Raw genomic sequence first — 24,368 nt, forward strand, 5'->3', positions numbered from 1 at the left:
AGTGTTTGATGAGAGCCTTTGTAGATTAGAGAAGGAGGGGAGAGGGTGTGTTAGGGAGAAGGAACAGCATGTACAAAGAAAGGCATGGAAGTGTAGAAAGATGAAGTTCCGTGGTGGCAAGGGTTCCGTATGACTGGAGCATAGGCTGCAAAGGCAGATTGGGGGATAGAGAAGAAGAGAAGTGACAAACATCACGTAGGTAGCGAAGGCTAAGGAATTTTGTTTTAATCTAAATGAGGTGAGAGCATTTGAAGGATTTGGAACATGGGAGAAATAGTTTAGGAAGATTACTCTGACATCAACATGGAGGGTATGTTAGGGGAATGGTATTTTAATAAAGCAAGGAGACTGGAAATGGAAGCAAAACTGGATAAATGCCTATTCAAAGGCATTGTTAAACGAGTGTTTAGGTTATTTATTGTGGGACAAACCATCCTAAAACTTAGTGGCTTAAAACAACAATGATTTTATTATTTCTCACATTGCTATAGATCAGGGCAGGCAGGCCCATTGAACCCACCCCAAATTACAAAACTAGTGAATGGAAGAGTTGAAATCGAAACCCACACAGCCTGGTTCCAGAAGCTGAGTGTTTGACCCCTGAGGGTGACACTGAAGGAGGGAGGAAGGTAGGAAGAGTCAAGACCGCATGCAGTGGAGGAAGTACACATCTCCTCCAGCTGTCTCTGGCTCCAGCTCCACCAGTGGCAGGGACTGCCCCCCAGCCAAAGCCCCTGGCCATGTCCCCGACTCCTCCACAGGCCAGCAGGGAGGCACGTCGGTTTCTCCATCACCCATGGTCTCGGGCCAGCCTGCCGGAGGACATCCTATTTCCTGGCATGTGATTTTGCCCACAATAAAAACAGCCATTTTCAATAGTGTGCAGGCATCTTAGCTTCTCATTGTTGTGACTCTTCTCAGTGCAGTGTGTGATCTGGGCTCTGTCCGTCAAAGTGCGTTTCCTGAAAGGAGCAGATTTTCCCACAAAGAACACAAAACTCTTAGTTGATTTAAAATAATTTGTTCAACCGGAACACCCCTTTTCATGATGGGCCTAGGGAACAGCGTAAACCAGGGTCAGCAAACGTTTTCTGCAGAGGATCCGGTAGTGAATATTTCAGGCTTTGTTGTCTGTAAGTCTGTCTCCTCTGCGCAACTCCGTCATGGTACAGCTCCGTACTGTACTGTATATACTGTACAGTATAAAAATGAAGGGGTATGCTTGTGTTCCAACAAAGCGTTATGGACGCCAAAATCGTTTCATATAATTTTAATGTATCACGAAAAGGTCTTATTTTTTATTCAACCACTTAAAACTGTAAAAACGATTCTTAACTCTCTGGCCATACAAAAACAAGCAGCAGGTTGGACTGTGGTGAAGCCCCGGTGCGAACTCCCCGTCTTAGAGGATATCCGAAGGGTAGAAACAGTTAGAAATGGAAAGCTCCTATCCACGTTACCAACCGCCCAAACCCGAGAGCCGGCTGAGGGATCGGCCAGTCCCCGGGAGGACCGGGCATCCGTACAAGACAGGAAACTGATCGTTCTTTCAAGCACAGAAGTTTTGCCTTAAAGGTCCTGGGGGTCAATTCAGAGGCCGCAGAGAAACGCACGTTTGGGGCTGGCCTCGCCCGCCGCCGCGCCGGGAGGGCCTGTCGCGCGCCGCCTCGGAGGGAGGAGCAGGTGCGGCGCAGCCCGGCGCGCCCGGGGCCCGGCCCGCCTTCCCCGAACGCTCAGTCGGCGACGTTGAAAACGAAAGCGTCAGTACAAACGTTGACAAACACGATGGTAGGTAACAAAAGAGAAATCAGAGCAGGAAGCCTTGAGTGCTGGGCTCTGGGAGACGAAGCGAGGAGGCTGGTGAATTACGTTTTCGTGACGTACTACTGCCTAACACGCTAACCGTGTCTGTGGCATCGGGGCAAATGTTTAAAGATTAAATGGAAGAACAATGAAACGCGCGAGCCGGGACGCCGTTGCTGCGGCAACCGCGCGGCGCGGCGACGCTTTTGTCCCTCGTAGGCACCACTCGCGAGCCGCGGCTCCGCGGAGCGTCAGCCCGTCCCTGCCCGCGGCAGCGGGAGACCCCGCCCCTGGCGTGACGTGTCCGCTCGGCCCCGCCCCGGCGGCCGAGCGTGTGGCGTCACTTCCGGCGTCTCTTCCTCTGGACCAGGCGCGAGTCGTGAGGGATCAGCGTGTGCGCCGCGCTCCTCGGAACCATGGTGAGCCGGCCGCGGGCCCTGGCCGCCGCCCGTCCCCCCCCCCCCGCCCGCGGTCCCCCGGTCCCCAACCCTCGCGGCCCCCGGGTCCCCGGCCCCTCCGCCCGCGGCCCTCCCGCGACCCCAGCTCCCAGCACGTCCGCCCCCGGCCCTCCGGTCCCCGGTTCCTCCGCTGCCCTCTCGGCCCCCAGCGTCCCCGGGCCCGCACGTGCGCGGCGGCCAGGCCTCCTCCGGGCCGGGCTCCGGGCGGCGGCCGCCCCGCCCCGAGCCCAGAAGCTTCCAGGCGCGGGCGGCAGGCCCCGCCCTCGCGGCCGGCGGGCGGCTCCTCCTCCCGGGCCCGTGCGGCCGCGGCGGGTGGGCCCTCGCGGCGCCGCGAGCCCTCCCCAGGGGCCCCTCGCGCGTGTGCGCGTGTGCGCATGTGTCCGCGCGTGTGCACGCGGGCCCCGCGCTCACGCCGCCCCGCCCGCAGGCGTCCCTGTCCCTCGCCCCGGTGAACATCTTCAAGGCCGGCGCCGACGAGGAGAGGGCGGAGACCGCGCGCCTGTCGTCCTTCATCGGCGCCATCGCCATCGGGGACCTGGTCAAGAGCACGCTGGGGCCCAAGGGCATGGTGAGGAGGGGCGGCCGGCTTGGCTCCGGGTTGTGCTAGGGAGACGGGGGCGTGCTCTCCTCGCTGGAACCGGACCGCGCCGCGTCAGCCGCTTGGTCCCCATCCGCATCCCCGTCCCCCCGCGGTGTCGTCCCGGTGTCTGCCGTGGGTGGATGCGCGCGTCTCGTGCACCTGTTCTCTCCTGTGCGCGCTGCTTGTCGCAGACAGTGCTGCTGTGCCCTGGATGAGGTTTGCGTGTGCGTTTTCTCCACCTTGCTGTCGAAGTCCCTTTCGGTGTCAGTAGATGGACTGCGTCCTCTTTGTCAGATGGCATTCTGCGTCTTCGCTGCGTTATGCTTTACGTTTGTTAGTCTGTTGATGGAGACTTAGTTTGTGTCCATTGTTTTTGCTGTTTCAGTGCTGAAATGGCCTTTTGCGTGTTCCCCTGTTCTGGTGTTTTTAGTGGTCGACGCCGCGGTTTGCTTGTGGGGCCTGCATTGAAATAATTGGAGTGGGTGCTGCCCAGTAGCCATCCACAGTGTTTATGCCCTAGCAGTATGGGGGATGCTGAGCGGCCCATAGGGTCTTCCAGATGTGCTTACGTTGACTTGAGCCTAATATGTTCCTTTTAGGACAAAATCCTCTTAAGCAGTGGACGAGATGCCTCTCTCATGGTGACCAATGATGGTGCCACTATTCTAAAAAACATTGGTGTGGACAATCCAGCAGCTAAAGTTTTAGTTGGTGAGTCTGAAGATAGTACTTTGAAACACACTTTTAAATATGCTGTGTTGACAGACTGTATTTTTTGTTAATTGATGTCCACGTTTTAATTGGTTATTGTTCTTATTAAAATATAACCTTCTGGAGTGCCATGTAATTATTGATGGTAAAACTATTGCGTTTCAGACTGAAAAGTTCCAAAGAATTTGTCAGGTGAGGTAACCTAGATGAGTGAGATTTAGATAGTAGTGGGTTTGTTTGGAGAGTTAGATAAGCTACAGAGAAGAAATTTAAAAGTGGACTCAAATATAAATGGTACTGTAACTGGCTTTTTTTTCTAGATATGTCGAGGGTTCAAGATGATGAAGTTGGTGATGGCACTACTTCTGTTACTGTGTTAGCAGCAGAATTACTGAGGGTAAGTCTATGCGAGCAGCTGTACCTTCGTTTGATTGTTTTGTACTGTGGTTTCGAATGTCAGAAGTAATCAGGCCCTTACTTCCTCCACATTTAGTGCTGGTGAGTGTTCTCGTTGTTTCTCCACAGGAAGCAGAGTCTTTAATTGCGAAGAAGATTCATCCGCAGACCGTCATTGCAGGTTGGAGAGAAGCCACAAAGGCGGCAAGACAGGCTCTGTTGGATTCTGCAGTCGATCATGGGTTGGTAACTAGAACGCTGCTGCGTTAGACGTTTAACTTTCTTTCCAGAATATGCTCATTGCAGGAAATCTGGAGAACAGTGAAAAGCATGCACAAACATGATGTTGCCTCATCTTGCCCCAACAACGTAAAAACCCCACATTATCCTCTAGAGATGGTCACTAAATTTAAAGTTAGGTTTTCCTTTTTTGGCACATTAAATGCATTTTTGACTTAGGATATTTTCAACTTAGATTGGGTTTATTTGGATGTAACCCCATCCTAAGTCGAGGAAGATCTGTATAATTTACCTAATTGTAGTTGGAGATTATGTTTTGACAATTTTTAGCTTTATGATACGACAGACTTGGTACCCCACAAAATGTTTAAAGAAATGTAATTGCTAGGTCCAAATATGTGTGTGTATTTTAAGGCACACGTTTTTATAACTTAAATCAATTTTATTTACAAGTAATCCTCCAGAAAATGTTTATTAATTTACACTCCCTGTAGCTGTGTAACAATGCCTGTTTTGCTGTATATTTTTGAAATATCTGGTGTTATTTTGTTTGGTTGTGGGATTTTTTTTTTTTTTTTTTTTTGTAGTTTGCCAGTCTGCTGGGGGAAATAATATCCTTTAGTTTGCATTTCTTTTTAATTACTGGTGAGGTTTAATTCTTTTCATTTGACATAACCCTTCCTGGTTGGGGTGAAATTATCTATTGACACACACAGATCTGTGTGAATTTTGGAAAGTGAAATAACATCCATATCTTTGGAGAAGCATTTTAAGAACAGGCGCAAGTTTTTTGTTTGGCTGTTTTTCAGTTCTGACGAAGTTAAGTTCCGTCAAGATTTAATGAACATTGCGGGAACAACGTTGTCCTCAAAGCTGCTGACCCATCACAGAGACCACTTTACTCAGCTGGCTGTGCAGGCCGTGCTCCGACTGAAGGGCTCTGGTAACCTGGAGGCGATCCACATCATCAAGAAGCTGGGCGGGAGCCTGGCGGACTCCTACCTGGACGAGGGTGCGTGTGTGCTGGTGCTGTGGGAAGACCAGCTCTGGTGCGATGTCGAGGGCTGCATAGCCTGTTGTTAGCTCGTCAGGACTAGTGACACTTTACAAAGCTGGAGCACTTGTGTTTGTGCGTTCGTATTGCAGCCGTCTTTTGGCATTTGAATCTGTTATGTTGACAGCGTGCTTCATCGTCTGAGACCATCCCAGCATTTCTTTGATAATCTCTAGATTTTACTGTATACCGTGACATCACTCACAGTGTCTGATAAAGTTGTTGTTTTCTTTGACTACCAGTCAGCTGTTCTCAGCTGGCACTTTTTCTAGGATTACGTGTGTTCTCCAGGGAGGGTCTGGATGAGTCCTGTCGTTTAGTTGGTAGGTGTTGAGGATATCATTCTTGGTGTTCCTTTCTTTTTCTTTTTTTTCTTTTCCTGAGGAGGAAGACTGGCCCTGAGCTAACTTCTGTGCCACTCTTCCTCTATTTTGTATGCGGGGCACTGCCACAGCATGGCTTGATGAGCAGTGTGTAGGTCTGCACCCAGGATCTGAACCCACCCGCTATGCCACCAGGCTGGCCCCATTCCAGGTGTTCTTAAAGAGTGATAAGTGAGGCTTAGCAACTGCTGTTTCCTTAATAATAGTGTGTTTTGTTCTTACAGTATGAATTTTTGAAAGCATCTTTACGTTGTATTCACTTCACAGAATGGCCTATAGAAGGTGTGAGTGTTCTTTTCCATAGAGAAGGGAAAAAGGAATAAGTTGTGCTTTACAGTTTCTGCCTTACCGGTAATTTGGAGTCTCAGGTTTTGCTGCATGTCATTTGTCTCTGTTTTAAGGGAGTGGCAGTTCTGAAAGTCTTCTTGGTTGAGTTTATGTGCAGGGCTGTGTAGCATTTCTCATGGGGGCTGGCGGTAGGGAACGATGGTTACAACGAGGATGGCTGCTGCTGCTGAAGTGCTCTGTGCCAGGCTCTCTGGTGGGTGTTTTACGTAAGGTCTCACTCCTGGTGTTGACCTGGAGAATGAGAGTTAAGTCCAGATGAGTGGAGTGGAAGACCCAAGGTGACGCTGGCCACTGAGTCAGGTGAAGGTTATGTGTGCGATTCGAGAGGCCTGGAGAGGGGCAGTCCTGGGTTCAAGTGACAGTTGCGATTCAGCAGGGCCCTAGGCTGGTGGCCAGCAGCTCTTCTCCTGGGGCCGTTGGGGTTACAGAGGAGCAGCTCTCCTAGGTCGCAGCGTGCCTGCGGGCTGTGTGGGTGTGGTTGGGGTTCGCTTTGTCTGACTTAGGCGTCTAGGCATTCTCATCTTGTCACCAGCCTCAGTTCTTTCAGAAGTTCGGTGATCTCTGGCAACACCCTGCGCAGCAGGGTCTTCACAGCGTGTTTTTGCACCTGTTGGTTTTAAGCTAATGAAAGTGGACTTGGTGTCTTTACGTTGCAGCCCGCACACCTGTGTACGTGATACACATCTGAAACACAAGTTTCAAAATACCGTGTTTACTCTTTTTTCTAAAGATTGGCACCTGAGCCAACAACTATTGCCCATCTTTTTTTTCCTGCTTTTTTTCCTCCCTAAATCCCCCAAGGACATAGTTGTATATTTTAGTTGTGGGTTCTTCTAGTTGGGCTATGTGGGACGCCGCCTCAGTGTGGCCTAATGAGCAGTGCCGTGTCCTCGCCCAGCATCCAAACTGGCGAAACCCTGGGCCGCTGAAGCAGAGTGCATGAACTTAACCACTCAGACACGGGGCTGGCCCCTACCATGTTTACTCTTAATGTTTTAATATTTATGCTGTGTGCTTGTATTTTCTGTTCTGATACTATTTTTCAAACGACCTACTGAATTGATTTTTCTGATCACTAGTTTAGTGAGATCCTTTCTAGGTCCTGGGAGCTTGGTAAATGGACTTAAATGTATTCTTTGAAAGAGTAATTTGAAAAGGTAGGGGCCACCCCGTGGCCGAGTGGTTAAGTTCACATGCTCCACTTCAGCAGCCCAGGGTTTCACCAGTTTGGATCCTGGGCTCATCTGGCCGTGCTGATGTGGCGTCCCACATGCCACAACTAGAAGGACCCACAACTAAAAATACACAACTATGTACCCGGGGGCTTTGGGAGAAAAGGAAAAATAAAATCTTTGGGGGGTAGGAAACAAAAGGGTAGACAACTTTAAAAGATTTATTAATGCAGCCTTGATGTATTTAATACAATACTACCCTTTCATTGTAGGCTTTCTGTTGGATAAAAAAATTGGAGTAAATCAACCAAAGCGAATTGAAAATGCTAAAATTCTTATTGCGAATACTGGTATGGACACAGACAAAATAAAGGTATGTCAACTACATCTCTGGGAATTCTAATTGCTAGTTGCTATAAACTCAGGCGGGAATCAGTTGCGCTAAAAGAACTTAGAATATTTGTGAGTTTACAGACACAAACGTGCACATGCTTTTTGGTGTATTTATATAAGACTTCAAATATGCTATGGGACTCTGAGGAGTAATGAAAAGTGATACTAATTTTACGCTTTCCTTTATCTTAGATATTTGGTTCCCGGGTAAGAGTTGATTCTACAGCAAAGGTTGCCGAAATAGAACATGCCGAAAAGGAAAAAATGAAGGAGAAAGTTGAACGTATTCTTAAGCATGGGATAAATTGCTTTATTAACAGGTCTGTGTGTGCTTGTGCTAATTAGCACACAGTCTGAGAGGATTTTTTTTCTACAAAGACTTAGGAAAATGCTTCGTATTGAATTAGTGGTTTGTTACTGAGGAACTACTGGTTTCAAAGTATCAGAATAATTGCACAGCCAGGCACTTGCAGTGCAGTGACTTTAGTGACATGTTATGTTAGCACACTTTACTAAACCTTTTTATATTGACAGCACACTTTTCCAGTTTGGCTGTTATGTTACTGTTTTTTGCTGTAGTTTACATGTATTTGGAAGAGAGATTTAAATCCGAATGAAATGAGGGGAGTTTGAAGCGAAAAGCTTCAAAGAGCTAATAGCGTATTTGTAAAACAAGAATGAAGAGGTGAAAAATACTGAGTTTAGGGTTTATCTATAATTTGTATGAAAAGATATGGGTAAGTCTCCCCCTTGCGTCTTAGTTGTCAGTGTCTGAGGCATGTGTGGATTGTGTCACTTGGTGAAGCTGCCAAGAGGAGCAGCACGTGTCGTCAGTGAGGTGGCAGTGGCCAACTTTGAGAGGGTTAATGTTTGGGAAAGGATGATTGCTTTAGGCCGAATGTTTGTGGGCTTTTTAGGTGAGTTTCTAAACCTCTGTCATCTGTGAATCCAGTAAGATGCGTTTTGCCTAGCAGTGCTTGATACTAATTATAAAAAATTTTCTTCAGCTTTTAAGTCACAAACTTTTAAACTGATGTTTGTTTTATTGCCATTGTAGAAGGAACATCTGCTCATTTGGCAAAATAGAAAACTATAAAAAAAGGAACAGAATCTGAGGTCTTACTCCCAGGAATTCTGTTATTTTTATTGTTGACTTTTGTGTGTCTGTGTGTGATGTTCCAGTTTCAGTTTTTCACTTAGCTGTGATCATATGCTATGAACTTTTGTAACTTGCTTTTTTTCCCCTAACAGTGCATATTTTTACTTAAGATTACAAATTTTTCAAAATTGGTTGGTTGTGATTTCCACAGACATCCTCCTAGTGGATATTCAGGTCATTGGCAAGTTGTGTTGTATATAAAAATTCTTACATATACATTCAGTAAATTTTGTACTATCTAAGTTTTCTTGCTGTAGATTCTCAGGAGTGAGGTTAAAGCACAGAAACCTTGGGAGGTCTTTGGTGCGTTACTGGTAGAGTGCTTTCTGGAATTCTGGGTCAGGCTCCCGCTGGCCACAGCAGCGTGCCCAGTACTAGCGCTGTCGTTAGCTCATCGTGTGGTCAGAGACGGTGTCTTGTTCCGATTGGCATCTCTGATCCTGGTGAGGTGAGCGTGTTGCCCTGTTTTCTGTTTTGTTCCAGGCAGTTAATTTACAACTACCCTGAGCAGCTCTTCGGTGGTGCGGGTGTCATGGCCATCGAGCACGCGGACTTTGCAGGGGTGGAGCGCCTGGCTCTCGTCACAGGTACGGCCTTCGCTTCTCACAAACAGCTGTCGCTCTTGCATTTGTTGAGTGTTGGGGTGTGTGACTCACTGCTGAGAAGACACGGAAATCCCTTGAAGGACTTAGACACTACACAGTTACTCTGAAATCTGTTACACTTTTTTGATATCTTTAGTCATCTTATTTTTAACATACCATATTACATGCCAGGTTTGCCACAGGTGTAGATTTCTTTTTGTTGTGTTGTTTTGGAGATAGTAGATCTTTTCTCACAAACCCCAGGACCACTGTTCTAAACCTAGTCTGAGTAAGGCTTTAAAGGGGGTCTGAAGTCTAATCTGATTTACTTGTGTGTTTCTGTCTGTGCTGAGTGAGCAGTGCCCTGTGTGTAGTGCAGTTACAGCAGTAAGCTTCACTGAGCACTCAAGTGTACGTCAGAGAGCGGCCAAGGAAAACGTCGCTTTTGTTAACTTGTTAAAGTTTTTGAAGGTAATAAATGTTGAAATATGTGAAGCAGTCCAGCAGTTAGGATGAGAAGTTACCGTACACCAGGCCCCTTCAGTAGAGATACGAGTTGATCATCCCAGTTGTGTGAGGTAGAAAGTGCTCACAAGTACCGTGCGCCTGCATTAGAATGACACAGTGTGGCATGGGTGCTTTTTGTTGTGGTAATGGCTTTTAAAGTCACCTCCAGGTAGCCCTTGAAAAACTGAAGTATAAGAGCCTTTATTCTCTAATTTTCAGGCCCTTGAAAATGAATGAACGGGTTGAAAAGTTGGTTTGGGATCTGGCAGTCAGAACTAAGAAGGGTTTTGACATGTAAAGCCACTGGGATGTCGAATTGGATTTGGAAGTGCCATGAGGATTAGAGCAAGTTAAAGTTACTGATTATTGTAGGGGGAGAATTGGTCTCGTCTCAGAATAGGTTTAAAGCCATTTTAATAATTGGAGAAGCATAGTCTTCGCCCAATTAGATGTTTTCGTCTCACTAATTACTTTGAAGTGGGCTTACCTGCTTTAAGTTCTTTAAAAGCCATTGTGTATTTGATGATCAAGGTGACAAAACGGACGATGCTTGGGGGCCGGCCCGGTGGCGCAGCGGTTAAGTTCACCTGCTCTGCTTTGTGGGCCCAGGGTTCACTGGTTTGGATCCCTGGTGCCGACCTACGCCCCGCTTGTCAAGCCATGCTGAGGCAGGCATCCCACACATAAAGCAGAGGAAGATGGGCACGGATGTTAGCTCAGGGCCAGTCTTCCTCAGCAGAAAGAGGAGGATTGACGGCAGATGTTAGCTCAGAGCCAATCTTCCTTTAAAAAAACCAAACATACGATGCTCATGTTTCTGTAATTTCTCCTTTAATGCAACAAAATTAAAGACATAACATGAGAATCAAATGTGAATGATAGCACATTCGTGGGATAAGTTGATATCATAAGGACTTGGTACTTGAAACTGTCACGTATACCCAGAAGGAATTTTATGGCATCAAGCACACCAACTACATGGCTGTAGAGTTGACTCCCACGGTGGTTCCCATCCCTCATAGCTCATTTGGTGTCAAGATGTGTGAAATTGGTTCTTGCAGGTGTTAAATATCTTGTGAGCAGATGGAAGATGAGTGAGTGTAGGATAAGTGAAAATACTCCTAAGACTGATGAGTCTCAGTTTGGGGATTTGTCCCAGATGTCCTTCGTGTTTCACATCTAGAACACAGAGCAGTCTCAAGGATTTGCCAACCAAAAGTAAAAAGAACTTCAGCTACACAGATGACGAGCGTACATTAGTGCAGTTGGGAAGACCAGAGTCTGTGTAATAAATCGTAAGATAGCGTCTCACGTGTTCAGCAGCTGTACTGGTAAGGAGTGGGAAAAGAGGATTGGTTGATGACAGAGGGCCTCTAGTAACAGAAATGAGCTAGAGAAAAGGATTTTAAAATGAAACCCTCTTTTGCTTAATTAAGAACCATGATAGGAAATGGCTGAACCTTTTAGTTTATAGTGTGGAAGGTCGGGGGGGGGGGGTGCAGAGGGGACTAGGAGTAGAAATAAGACAAAAGGAATAAAAGGAGTTTAGCTTTCTAGCACCTCGTTAAGTTTGCTGTGGGAAATTCTGAGAGTATAAATTTCCTCATTTTTTAGGCCTTACAAGGGGCTTTCTGACAATTCAGTTACTGTGTAATAGATAATTAATTGAGTGCTCCCTATTTGAAGCAGTTCCTAATGTCTGTATGGCTGTTGGCATAATAGGAGAATTCAAATATTTTCATGTTTTGTTTTGGGAAATTGGATTGTAAGTGTGCTGGTCTCTAGATTGGATTGGGAAGAAGGTGTTCAAGTGTCATTGACCTCTGGGAGGTAGTAGTATGCAGTGTGCGCATGTGGGTCTGAAGCAGCACTGCATGGGTTTGCACCCCAGCTTCACCACACTTGTTTGAGCTACGTAAGCTTGGATAGGAAACTACGTGCACGTCCGTCTAATTTGATCATTTCTAAATGGTAGTAATGGAGCTATCTCGTTAGGGTTGTGAAGATTAAATAATTTAGTTCATGTGATGTGCGTCACAGGGTGCTTGGCATATTGTAAGCAATCAGCTTAAGAAAATGTGTTCTCTCCCTTACTGCTTGTTAGGAAACAGGAATTTGAGACCTGTTGTGCATGTAATTGATGTATGTTTATGTTCATAGGTGGTGAAATTGCCTCTACCTTTGACCACCCAGAACTGGTGAAGCTTGGGAGCTGCAAGCTTATTGAGGAGGTCATGATTGGAGAGGACAAGCTCATTCACTTTTCCGGGGTAGCCCTTGGTGAGTGATTACCTAGATCCTGCTTTAGGTTCCTAAACCTTGGCTAGGCTCTGTTGAAGTGAGAAAAGCAGTCACTGGAATGTGACAGGTCCTAATTCTTGAGAAGCATGGGGTGTGTGAATTTCAGTCTCGTGGGGTCGCCTTGCCTTCGTGAATGATGTGTATTCAACATAGGCGTTTTCTATATGATTTAACTGTTAAAACGTGCATTGTTAGAGAGGATGGGTGGTAGCAGGAGATATGTCAGCTTTCAAAACCAGAGGATGTAACCAACACCTGCACATGTAATAAAAGGAAGCTTTTATGTTTGATAGCTAAGTGGCGTGGCTGTGACACAAGGATGTCCCTTTTACCTTTAGGTGAGGCTTGCACCATTGTTCTGCGTGGTGCCACTCAGCAGATTTTAGATGAAGCAGAAAGATCTTTGCATGATGCTCTTTGTGTTCTCGCCCAAACCGTGAAGGATCCCAGAACAGTTTATGGAGGAGGTAAGCGTTTGAAAAATACAAACATGTTTCTTTTTGTTAAAGTATGGGGATGATTTTTAGCCTTAATGGTTTTTTTAAGAAACTTTATTTATATTGCCTTTGCTCTTAATTTTAGAATGTTTGCCATATCGTACGGAAAGTCAGTCATTCAGTGTCTTGGAGACAACTAAGCATAATATTTTATTGGAATTTTAATCTGTAGGCTGTTCGGAGATGCTGATGGCTCATGCTGTGACAGAGCTTGCCAGTAGGACACCAGGCAAAGAAGCTGTTGCAATGGAGTCTTATGCTAAAGCACTGAGAATGGTAAGTTAATTAAAATAAAAGATCGGAACTTAAATTTTGTGTTTATTGATTTTTAAATGAATACATTTTTCTGTCTTGGACAGAAAATGTTTACATTCTTGGCTTTAAGAAAAAGAGTGGCTTACACCACTTAAATTTGATTCTGGGGTGTATCTTCTGTATGAGCAGTAAGTAAAAGGAAGCAGGTTTTATATTGTTTCCAAATGTAGAATTTTAAAAAGCTGTGCTTGTACTTAGTGTAAATCAACTTCCTTACAGTAGAGTAGATTGTCACCATTTGTCTTCTTCACTTCGTAGTTGCCGACCATCATAGCTGACAATGCGGGCTACGACAGTGCGGATCTGGTGGCCCAGCTCCGAGCTGCCCACAGTGAAGGCAACACGACTGCCGGACTGGGTGAGGAGTCGGGAGCCGTGGAGCAGTTGGGAGGGGCTCTTCACCAGTTCTGCTCCTCTTAGAGATGAATTCTTGTAGTAACCATGTAAAAGATTCCGTTCTCCCTGGCTTTGTAACCACTATATATTCTAGAAAAATGTATAACTTCATATTCTCACCACTGCTAAAACATGGTTCGTCCATAATGGGTATAAAACTAGTTAGAAGGCTTGTAACTAGTTTGTTGTGTAATGACTAGATACGTAAACAGTATTGTATTCTGAAATAAGTCTAAACTTACTGTCTCTTATAATCAGCACTAACATTAACTCTGGATCTCACAGTAAACTTACTCTGAGACGTTCTTAAAGTGGCCACAAAGGCAGATTTAATTCAGATGGAAAGATTTCACAGCAGACTGTCTAGGGCGTGGTAGACACAGTCTTGGGGGTGGACGTCCTGTCCCTGCACAAGAGCACGCTCGGGAATGACCATCTGTCAGATGAGGTGGGACTCCCATAGGAAGGAACGCAGGTGACTTCTCGGTTCTCTTCCAGTTCTTAAGACTCCGTGGTAATCAGTGATGAGCACAGTTTCTGCAGTAATTTTGTATGTGTGTGTAGATGAAGCTGGGTGACTTAGTGTTCTGTACAACCTTTCCATTATTTGACATGATTGCCCTCCATTAAGACAGATGATCAGTATTCCTTGAGTGACAGGCTGATCATAATGCTGTAACTAAATTGAGTAATTGGGTGTTGTGATCTAATTTTTTGCAACAGGATTAATTTTATGTCAGAGGTTTTTTGTTAATTTGGTGGTTAAAACTCTGGTTGTTTCTACAGTGAACACTTTGTCTTTCCAGATATGAAGGAAGGTACCATTGGAGACATGGCAGAGCTGGGGATCACAGAAAGCTTCCAAGTGAAGCGGCAGGTTCTCCTGAGTGCGGCTGAGGCAGCAGAGGTGATTCTCCGTGTGGACAACATCATCAAGGCAGCACCGAGGTATTGTACCACTGTAAACACATTTCTTAGAAAAGACTAACATGGAAACCAAAAAGAGGTAGCTGTAGATTTCATAGTTGTTTTTGATAGAAAATGGAGCCATTTTTGCCTGGATGAAAGTATTATGCAAGTTATTTAGAATATGTAATCACAACTCTGAGATTTAAACTAGAAAAACGTGGTGGGGAGAGGTGTGGGTGACACGGCATAGCTGTCATGATTGAAGCGATGCCTCGAGCCAGGCTTGACAGGTAAGAACCAGAGAGCTTGGGGGCAGGGGGCAGTAGTGAGAACTCGGGTCTTTGTGCAGGGTGACTCAGCGCCAGTCATTCTCCATCCTGGGTCCGCTTGCCCTCTGGACGTCCGTCAGCACGGGTCTGCGCAGTTCCTGACATGTTCTTTTTCCAGCCACTTACCTAAGGTGTCAGATTCTTTTAAAAACTCATTCACACAAAAACAGTTAAGTGGCCAGAAAATCTTCGTGTTGCATTTGAAGACTCTGTTAATAATTTTAATTGTTCTTAGTAGTTAGGAAAACATTGATTCTACCTATTAGCAGTGGTTCAGGGAGACGGGAGGGAATGGTGGCCTGGACCAGGAGGCGGAGGTGAAGGTCGGGGAAGGGGGTGAGAGTAAATACGTTTTGAAGGTGGAGCCATCAGGATTCAGCGTGGGTGGGTGTAATGTGTGAGAGGAAAGGGCGTTAAGGGTATTCAAGGTTTTGTCAGGAGAAAGGAGTTTCTCTCGTCTGAGCTGGGCAGGACATTGGGAGGGAGGAGGAGCTCAGTTTTGGACATGTGGGTCGTCTCTGAGAGGTGGCTGGTATGTTGTCGGCTGGAGGAGAAGCTGGAGCTGTGGTTGTCAGTTTAGGAGTTGTCAGCCTGCACGTGGGGCTTCACGCCACGAGTCCTCAGGAGAGCAAATGTGGAGAAGGGAACCGGTTTCAGGGACTGAAAATTGAGAGTTTTAAGGCTTGAGAAGTCCAGTAATAAGTTTAGAAAGACTCAGAGCAGCCGGCAAGGGACAGTAAGAAGGACTGTCAAGTATGGATAATTGCAAAAACTGGGTGGTGGATTCAGGAGGCCTCATTTAGCCATCTCTGCTTTTGCACGTATTTGGAATTTCCATAATACTGCTATGCTAGGAGGGTGTGTGTGGGGAGGTGTGTCCCGGGAGCCACAGGAAGTGAATATTCGGGGCGGGGGGTGGACTGCCGAACTGGTGCCCAGCAGATCGAATGAGATCAGGGCTGAAGATTGGCCTTTGGTCGTGGGTCTGGCAGCAGAGGCTGTTGACGGTCCTGACAGCAGTGTCAGTGGAGCGCAGGGGGCGGACGTCTGAGTGAAGACACAGAGGCCAGGAAAGAGAAATTGGGGGAGGTGTATGTAGACCTCTTTTGGGGAGTCTTGTGTGAATGGGAGCAGATGGTGGAGGAGGTGTGGCATTCCTGTGAAAACTGTGTGTGTGAATGGAGTGATTTCAGGGAGGGAGTGGCTGGTGCAGAAGAGGGGAGCGTGCACGCAGAGGCTGCGAGGGGCCGCGAGGAGGAGGAAACAGAGGGTCGGTTTTAGACAGGAGCACGGGCTCATCCAGAGGAACAGGAGGAGCAGGAGCCTTACCAGGGAGTTAGGGTTTAACGGACTAAGTTACAGGGAGTGTCTGCAGAACCCCGCGGCGCTCCTTCCATGGCTGGCTTCCACAGATGCAGCCATCCTGTTCCTGTTAGACGGAGGAGAGGGTGGCAGAGAGTGACGTGAGTGTGGAGACAGGAGCTGAGCGGGGTTCACACCTGCTGTGGGGCAGTGAGGGAGTGGTGGGCTGTGACTCTGGAGTCCCCGCTCCTGGGTCAGGAGCCACGAGGAGCATGCAGATCTTAACGTGGAAGTTGGTGAGGGAAGAGACGTGGACAGAAACTGTTCTTGGCTGCAGTGCCACCGAAGACGGGTAAATATGGTTATGCTCCCCTTGTCTCTAAGCAGAAAGAAGCTGAGTTCTGTAAGCAGAGTTCTTTGGTGGGGGGCCAGGTCGCATAGCCACACCCCCCTCGGAAATTGACACAACGTTAGCCAGCGCCCTCAGCCACATTTGAAACAGACTCCAGCACCTTATTTGATCGGATGTCACTGTTTTAGAGCTTTACGTGTCTATTAAAAATATTAGGAATTCTGAGTAATTTGCCGTAAAGAGACAGGATGCCTTTTCTTTAGCTCAGCCTTCCCCACATGTGTTGCCTGTGGGCTGCTTCTCATCCTGGTTACTAAAACCTCTAGACGGTGCGCTGTGACAGCTGCGTGGTCGCTGTTTCTGCCTCGATGTCCTTGAATCTCACTCCCACCAGCCACTGAGGTGGGGAGGTTTCTCTCTTTCCCTGATCCCAGCATGCTGTACTCTTTGAGTCTATTTTTGTGCTTTTTCTGCTTCTCCTAACTCATATGCTTTCCTCCAGAAGCAGTTTCCACAGGCATTAAGTAAAAATGTTTCCAGGACCCCTCCCGTGCCCCCTTCCTGAGAGAGTCACTGTGTGGTCACCAGAGAATGCAGGTGTCACGTCTAAGACATGAGGTGCTTCTGGCACTTGAGGGGTCTGCCACCCCATCCAGAACCATCATCCAGAGCCCCAAAGCCTTGTCAGTTCGCGCCTTCTGGTTCAGAGTAACTGTCTTCAACAAATTTAGTAAAATTCCCTAACATGTGTTAGTTGAAAACACAAATTAACCTTTTTCTGGAGAGTACGTACTTGTTACTTGGTTGTATGGATGAGAAGTTGAGAACTGGCACATGCCTGTGGGCCTGCACGTTCCACAGGCTCTTACTGCTTCGTGCTGAAACAGTAATAATCGAGGGATGTTAGTTATGAGGTAGAAACGTCCCTGTTAGAATTCAGTTACAATGGTTTTAATAAAATTAGGATTCTGGCTGAGTTTGTCTTTAATATCAGCCTTTGGTTACAGTCCCGCTTTTCATTCTCACCGTCGCCTTTTTTCTCACGTGTGCATTTTGTCGTCCCTGCAGGAAGCGTGTCCCTGATCACCACCCCTGTTAGGCGTTCCCCTGTGCTGTGGAGCCAGGACCAGTTGAGAGCAAAGCTGTGTGTGAAAGATTTGACCTCTTGAAGAATACTGTGGAGTCGAAGTTCATCTGTGGCTGTTATATCCTTAAGTTTGGACATGTAACTGACCTTCTATTTTAACATGGGTCTAATTTATTTGCTGTTTTATTTTCCATGAAATTCGGTTGATTTAAAGGTTCACTTCTCATGCTGTGCATCAAAATAAAAATTTGAACCATTACTTAGTTCTTCCCTGTGTTTGTGATTTGTGCCAGGTTAACTCTACTTAATGGGAGTGAACATACAATCAGGGTCGAGTTGTTCCAGCCTCACTAGCGCTGGATGTTATCCATTTGCCAAGTGTTGTTATTGTGTTTTGCTCGGGAACCTTAGCCCTGCGCTAACGTCCGTTCCCAGTCCTCCTCCTCTGTTTCGTGTTTTGGTCCTTGAGCTGACGTCTGTGCCAGGCTTCCTGTTTTGTATGTGGGATGCCACCGCAGCATGGCTGACGAGTGGTGTAGGTCGACGCCTGGGATCCTGACTTGCAAACCCAGGCCGCCAAAGGGGAGCATGCTAACCTCACCACTACACCATGGGGCCGGCCCTTGCAAAGTGATTGTCTTGATCAATATAAGTCTAAGTCATGTGGGAAGCATACACTCATCTTTTGGTTCTCAGTTCTACATAACTTTTATTAACCATTTAATTTTGTTTCGTGAAAGTGCCATAACCTTTAGTGCTCATTTAATTGTGTGTGGTCTAAGTACTGCCTTATATGGGAAAAAATTATGGTGGTTTGTGTTCCTTCCAGTTTGAAGGGTTGTATTGACGTTGGTTTCGAGCTGCATGAGGCACCTCTGGTGCTCTGCGGGGTCCTCCTCTCACAGGGGAGAGCGATGTGGCCAGGCTGAGGATTGTGGCTGGTTGTCGTGTTAGGGCTTCTTGGTTTTGGCAAATGGATTCTCGAGAGAGAATGAAAATGTGTGTAAGTATGTACTGAGTTTGAAGATTTAAATGTGAATTTAGGTTTGGAGGTTGTTAATACGTCGGTGTATTGCAGAGTGCACAAGAAAAGAAACAAGGAAGCCCACCAGTAAGTTACGAGTTTACTGGGTGTCTGCCGGCATCTTGGAGAGACACTTGATTCCCACATAGGAGCAAAAGGGTTTTCAAAGCCACACTGATAAACCGCCCTGTTTTGTTTTTTGTGTAATAGTTTCTCTCTACATTTTTATTTTGTAGAAACTATTAAAACTGAAAAATTTGGTTTTCTTGGTCACAGTATTATTAGAAACGTTAATAGCAATAACATTGGTTGTGTAGTCCTTTTGTTTAAAGTACTTTATCACACACAACATCACTTTTCATCCCACAACTCAGGTAGGTGGAGCCAGTGAGCAGATGGCCCAGAGGTTTCGGGGCAGGTGGGTTTAAACATGTGAGGGGCCAGACAGTCTGCGTGGGCTCTTCACCTGAGTGGATTCGGGCCGTTTTCTCCAAGGACTTAAAAAGGCTACGCCAGTAAGCATTGAAGTTTGTCTAAAAAGAGGCAGAAACATGGAGATTCATCGTTACATCCAAGACCACACCTCTGCCCCTTTCCCTCTTTGAATTCATACTATTTGAAACTCTTACAGGTTTTGTTGTCATAAACCTAGAATAGGCCCAGTTCACACATTTTAAGGTCTTTTGAGTTTCAGAGATGAAGTACCGGCCTAGGCCCCTCGCATCCCTGTGTAAGCTTTAGGATGGAGTTTCTTCTAACTCAGAAACAGCGAATACGGAGGCAGTGTGTCTGCATTTTCACAAGACGTGACATGGAGATAGTCATTCGCAAAGTACGTTGTCATTCCTGCATGGAGAGCTGTGCTGGCAGCCTCCGGTTCTCTGAAGAAGGCTGGGGTCTTGCTCTTCTCCAGCCCGGATCCCCAGGATCCGCTCCTGGGGTCCCCTGCTCCCTGGGCAGGAATGCTCCCTGGGCGTGGCTTCCTGCTGTGTAACTAGCAGGCTGTGGGGAGGGGGAATCGGTGTTTTCTTCCCGCTTTTGCTCCTCGGCTCCGGGAGTGGCCGCCTCCCTGCGGGACCCACCGCCACGGCTTTGACTGGATTTGGGTAATGTCTCTATTCCCTGTTCATTCTGCCTCATGGGTGGTGACAGCTGCTGCTCTGGCTCGTGTCTGGGCGCCTGAGTATTGCCTTGATTCTGTTCCCCTTTAATCCTGTCTGGTGGCAATTCCTTCGTGAAAGTCCCTGCGTGTAGCCGGGTGGGTGAATGCAGGTTCCTGCCAGCACACAGGATAAAAGCCAACAGAATGCTCTTGTATGGGGTCCTTCTGAAGTCAGCCTTGTGCCTCCTGCAGTGGATTAGAGCATGAATAGAACAGAAGAGGACAAAGGACTCACCCTTTCTTAAATCCAGAATTCCTGTAGAACATTTCAGATTCTCAATGTGAGGAAGAAAGTCTAACCTGATTGCGGATGCCTCATTTTTAAATTGTGAGCAGTACGCAACCCCCCTTTCAAAGGGGTATTGAAGAGACGACGTGAATTAACCTACATGAGACCGTTAGGGCAGTACCTGACCTGCAGCTCCGTGTGTCAGTCTGTCCCCGCGTCCTGTGGCCTAGGTGCGTGACAAAGTCTCTGAAGTTCAGGTAACGTGGTGCAATCATACGGGGCACTGGGGATTCAAAGATCAGTGTCCTCTGGTTCTGTTCCCCAGAACGGACGGTCCAGAGACAGAGAAGCCTGTGAACTTAGTTGTTTCTCAGTGGCGATAACATCCTTTCTACAGGAGTGAGAGTACAAGCTGTATGCATTTTTTTACAGTGACAAAAGGCAGAGAGTAGTGTCCACGGACACACCCGTGTCTTCAGTCCCGTGCCTCCTGCCCCATGACGCATATGAGTTTAGTGCCAAGGAATAAGCTCACGTTTTCAAAGACCTGGCGATTTTGCAAATTCTAGAATAACATAGGAAAAGGGCCAAGTGTATTCATTCAGAAATTTGATTAGGGAATCTTTGGTCATCGTGCTGTGATTGCCTGTTTAGGTGGCCGGAAGCATGGGACCACATTGCAGTTGTATTTCTTATATTCAAGACTATAGGGACTGTTGTTGAAAATTTTACTGAGAGGCAAAGCTTTTCTGTTCTGTTGCCGTTGACGTTTCTAACCTCAAGCGAGGAACTGTACTGATTGTGGGGTAGATGTGGGGACTGTGCTGTGTGGCTAACACTTCACAGGACGTGATGCGTGAGGCTGGCCGCCCTGCCAGGCACTGCTGTCTGCCCTTTGTACGTGGCAGCTTGTTTAGTCCTTGCAGTGCCCCCAGAGGGACACTTCCCATTCACTGAGGAGGAAACCGAGGCCACAGATGCTAACTGGCCTGTGGACGGTGAAGCTGGGATGTGAACTCGGGTGGTCTGAGGGGCCGTGCCCTCGCCGGCCTGCTGCCGCCTCTGGGTTGCTGTGTGTGGTGCGTGCTGTCAGTTAAAGCTTGAGTCTAGATGATTTTTAGGGCACAAGCCCACTTTTTAAGTGAAATTACAAACTTAGCGATGTTACATTTTAAGACAACACTTTGGTTCGTTTCCACAGGATCCGTGTTAAAGGTTTAATTGGCGTCCTGTGTATTTATGGAAGTTGAAATCCTGTGTGAACTTCTGGAAGAGATTTTCCTCTGGTGCACAGCACTTTGGGTTTTGGACTTGTAAAATCACGAGTGGGAAAGCCACATGTGGTGCTTCAAAATTTTCCCCTTTTTAGCTTTCTAATTATGTCAGAATTGCAAGAAAACATCAGGATTATGGAAATGTAAATATGCATTTACATAGTTACCTTGTAAAATTGATTGAAACCCTATAGTGAAAACAATTGTGGACAGCAAAATCAGTGGGGAACACATAACCATTTTATTTGGGAAATGTTTATTGGTTGTATGTTGATTACTTTAGAAGAAAACAGCTTGACTGTGTGCCAAAATGTTGGTAATTTGACATTGGAATCAGACCGGTTCGCTCGTTAGGTGAGCCCTCTGTCTAGGTCAGTCGGCTTCACTCAGTTTTAGGGCTGTAGCCTGCGGCTGCTCTGGAAAAGGTGACCCGCTGAGCTGGGAGGGGAGGGCTGGGTCAAAAGAAGATCGCAGCCCGTGTAAGGCTGGCTGCATACGGCTCAGAGTGCCGGCCTGTTGGCAGAAAGTGTCCAGCATCGACTGAGTATAGTTTAGATAGTCATTAGGAATGAGAATAGGCTGGAAATCCTGGCTGCCTGATAGAGCTCTGGACGTGCTACTAAAGGAGTTAAATGTTTGACAACCTGGTACATCTGATGGGTGAAGGGACCCTTTGGCAGCCTGCTCAGCAGGTACTCTACACACTGGGAGGTGGCACCAGGGAGAGACCACCGTGTGATCCCGTGAAACTCTTCTGGTTTAGCAAGAAGTATTTGTGGTAGGAAAAGAGTCCATGTGTAGTGTCATTTTAGAACCAAACTTGGCTGGGTTAAGATGCTTTTATGGCAAAAGTACTTTTTTTCTTTTGGTGAGAAAGATTGGCCCTGAGGTAACGTCTGTGCCCATCTTCCTCTGTTTTGGACTTGGGAGGGCCGCCACAGCATGGCTTGGTAAGCGGTGGGTAGGTCTGTGCCCAGGATCCAAACCCGTGAACCCTGGGCCACCAAAGTGGAGCATGTGAACCCAACCACTATGCCGCTGGGCTGGCCTTGGAAAGTACTTTTTTAAGCTAAATGCAGTATTAGCCAAGATGACACCTTTTGTGTCTTTGATTGCTGAAAATGTTCAAGAACATAAAGGATTGTGTTGTTAAGTCACCCACTGACAGCCGTGTCTTTAAAGTTGATGTATTCACGGGAAGAGGAGAAGGTCACGGTTTACACACTTCAAAAAAGGAACGACCAGAATACCTGGGTTTACACGCAGACCGTCGAAAGGCCCTACCTACAAAAACCAAAGCGAGTCACCGCGAAAGCAGAGGCGCTGATGCCAACGTGGCCGGGCCTCCTGTGCCCAGGCCTGCGGCTCATGTTTCCAGGTGCTCCGTCCAGGTGAACCGGCTTCCCACCTGCTACCCTCAACCCACTGTGATCCTGGAAATGCGGTTTCCCTCCCCAGAAGGACTCGCGTCAGCTCTGGTTCGTCAGTGTGAACAGGGCTCTGCTCCACGGAGTGCAGGATTACGCCCTCTCGGGCCTGCTCATCATGAGGCCACACTGCCAAAGGTCAGCCTTCTAGATGCTGAGGGTGCCTGACTGGAGACAGTGGGGAGCAGCCCTCGGCTCAAAGCTTTGAGGGAAGATGAGCTAAACCAGTGAGTGTTGCTGTTGGTTTAAAGCGGCAGCTGGGCACCAGGAGGCCTTCTCCCAGCAGGGGGGTCGTCTTCTCAGCAGTCGCCAAATGCAGGGGAAAGCATCCCGGGCCTTGGCAACAGCGGAGTGTGGAGTCTGGCTGACCGACTCAATAGAAATGTCCTTTTTTAAGTGGCCTGAACTGGCAATTTTTCATACTGTTTATGGTCGTTTGTAGTAAGAAGATAGACCCCACGAGGGGCTGGGGACGGGCCCCCTGAACTTGAGTGGGATCTGTTCAGATCCCTTATTTGAGGAGCTCAAAGCCTCACGACGAGCCCCTGCTGGTGTGCTTTCCAGCCCTGCCCGCCCCTCGGGGTTTCAAGTACCTGCTTGGAGAGGCTGATCTTGCCAAGAGGTCGTCCTGTGTCCTTCTTCCTCCAGCACACAGCTTCCCTGGGGAGAGATGTTGTTGCCAGCAACATTTCCTTCTGATGTGGCTTAGGCTTTTTGTCTGACTCCGTCAGCCCCCGCTGGCGGAGACACCCAGGCTCACAGAGCCACAGAGAGAGCTCTGGAAGATGCTGGAGTTGGGTCCTTGGCATCGACCTACACGTGGAGCTCCTCAGGAGTGGGTGGGCGGAAGTGGAGGAGGGCGGGGGCCTGTGCATCCTGGCTGTCCTCCTGGGCCAGTGCATAGCGCCGGGCCTTCCTGGGGTCTGGCTCCGGCGTCTCCTCCGCCCACCTGCCCACGCGCCGCACGCCTTTGGCCACCTTAGGTGCGTTCCTGCAAGGATTGTGGTCGTAGATGACCAGCTTCAGACTGGACAGGTGGGCCAGGCTGGGGAAGTAGCGGATGCTGTTCCAGTCCACGTCGATCACCTCCAGGAAGGGCATGTGCAGCAGCACGGGCGGGAAGTCGGTCAGCAGGTTGCCTGAGAGCCAGATGGTCCTGAGCTCGCGGAGGCGCCGCAGCTGGGCCGGCAGCAGACGCAGGGCATTGGAGCCAGCGTGCAGGGTCCGGAGGAGGCTCAGCTCACAGACCACGTCCGGCAGCTGGGTGAGGTAGTTGGCCTCCACCCACAGGGTCCGGAGATTCTGGAGCAGACTCAGCTCCCGAGGGAGGTCGCAGAGTTTGTTGTTGCCCAGGTAGAGGATGCAGAGCTGTTTCAAGGTGCACACCACCTGGGGCAGGGCCTTGAAGTGGTTGAAGTCCAGGGCCAGCACCTGCAGGTTCTGCAGCTGCCCCAGCTCCGGAGGCAGGCTGCTGAGGTGGTTGTCACTCAGGTAGAGCTTGACCAGCCCCCGGAAGGAGCCCACGAGCAGGGGGAAGCGGCGGAGCTGGCACCCACTCAGGTCCACCGTCCTGTCCAGCGGCATCTCCCTGAGGTCTCCCACCACGTAGTTCTGGCAGCGCTCGGCAGGGACGAAGGCCACCAGGGCCCTGATGGTGTTCCCCATGCCGAGGCCGGAGGCCTGGCGTGCCCCAGCCCACTGGCCACGGGCTGCCGCTGGCTGGCCTGCGCCTGCCCTCCCCTCCCGTTATAACCTGGCGGCTGCGTGACAAAAGCCAGTCACGTCAACAGAGAAAAGTGCTCCTGATAGTGACTTGAGTGTCGGGTGACAGGCCCCCCGGTCCGGCGGGGGCCCGGAGGCTGGGTCTGACTCACACACTTGTTCCCATCGCCGAAGCCCCAAATTCCTTATCAACATTTTTGTGTTTGTTTCTTTAAGTTGAAAATAGCTTCACTGTTTTTTTCTAATGATAAAAC

At 48.1% G+C, this 24,368-nt stretch overlaps 2 protein-coding genes across 4 annotated transcripts; one reads left to right on the top strand and one right to left on the bottom strand.

The window, feature by feature from the left end:
* Positions 1-1,399: 1,399 nt before the first annotated feature.
* CCT2 (chaperonin containing TCP1 subunit 2) lies at positions 1,400-17,535 on the top strand. Of its 2 annotated transcripts, XM_070271917.1 has the most exons (16): positions 1,642-1,788; positions 2,023-2,222; positions 2,689-2,829; positions 3,441-3,552; positions 3,873-3,949; positions 4,078-4,190; positions 4,998-5,200; positions 7,418-7,518; positions 7,731-7,858; positions 9,181-9,284; positions 11,949-12,068; positions 12,428-12,556; positions 12,759-12,862; positions 13,160-13,259; positions 14,104-14,245; positions 17,258-17,535. In XM_070271917.1, the coding sequence occupies exons 2-16, from the start codon at positions 2,220-2,222 to the stop codon at positions 17,286-17,288; spliced, it is 1,608 nt and encodes a 535-aa protein (XP_070128018.1). In that variant the 5' UTR covers positions 1,642-1,788; positions 2,023-2,219; the 3' UTR covers positions 17,289-17,535. The 2 variants fall into 2 exon arrangements, with proteins under 2 accessions (XP_023499756.1, XP_070128018.1); XM_023643988.2 differs by having other exon boundaries at positions 1,400-2,222.
* On the bottom strand, positions 4,738-24,128 carry LRRC10 (leucine rich repeat containing 10). 2 transcript variants are annotated; one of them, XM_070271919.1, is made up of 2 exons: positions 22,986-24,128; positions 4,738-6,657 (listed from the first exon to the last, which is right to left on the bottom strand). In XM_070271919.1, exon 1 carries the CDS (start codon positions 24,055-24,057, stop codon positions 23,206-23,208), a length of 852 nt encoding a protein of 283 aa, XP_070128020.1. In that variant the 5' UTR covers positions 24,058-24,128; the 3' UTR covers positions 4,738-6,657; positions 22,986-23,205. The 2 variants fall into 2 exon arrangements, with proteins under 2 accessions (XP_070128020.1, XP_070128019.1); XM_070271918.1 differs by lacking the exon at positions 4,738-6,657 and adding an exon at positions 18,388-19,648.
* Positions 24,129-24,368: the final 240 nt, after the last annotated feature.

This window comes from Equus caballus, chromosome 6 (assembly GCF_041296265.1).
Source record: "Equus caballus isolate H_3958 breed thoroughbred chromosome 6, TB-T2T, whole genome shotgun sequence".
NCBI lineage: Eukaryota > Metazoa > Chordata > Mammalia > Perissodactyla > Equidae > Equus > Equus caballus.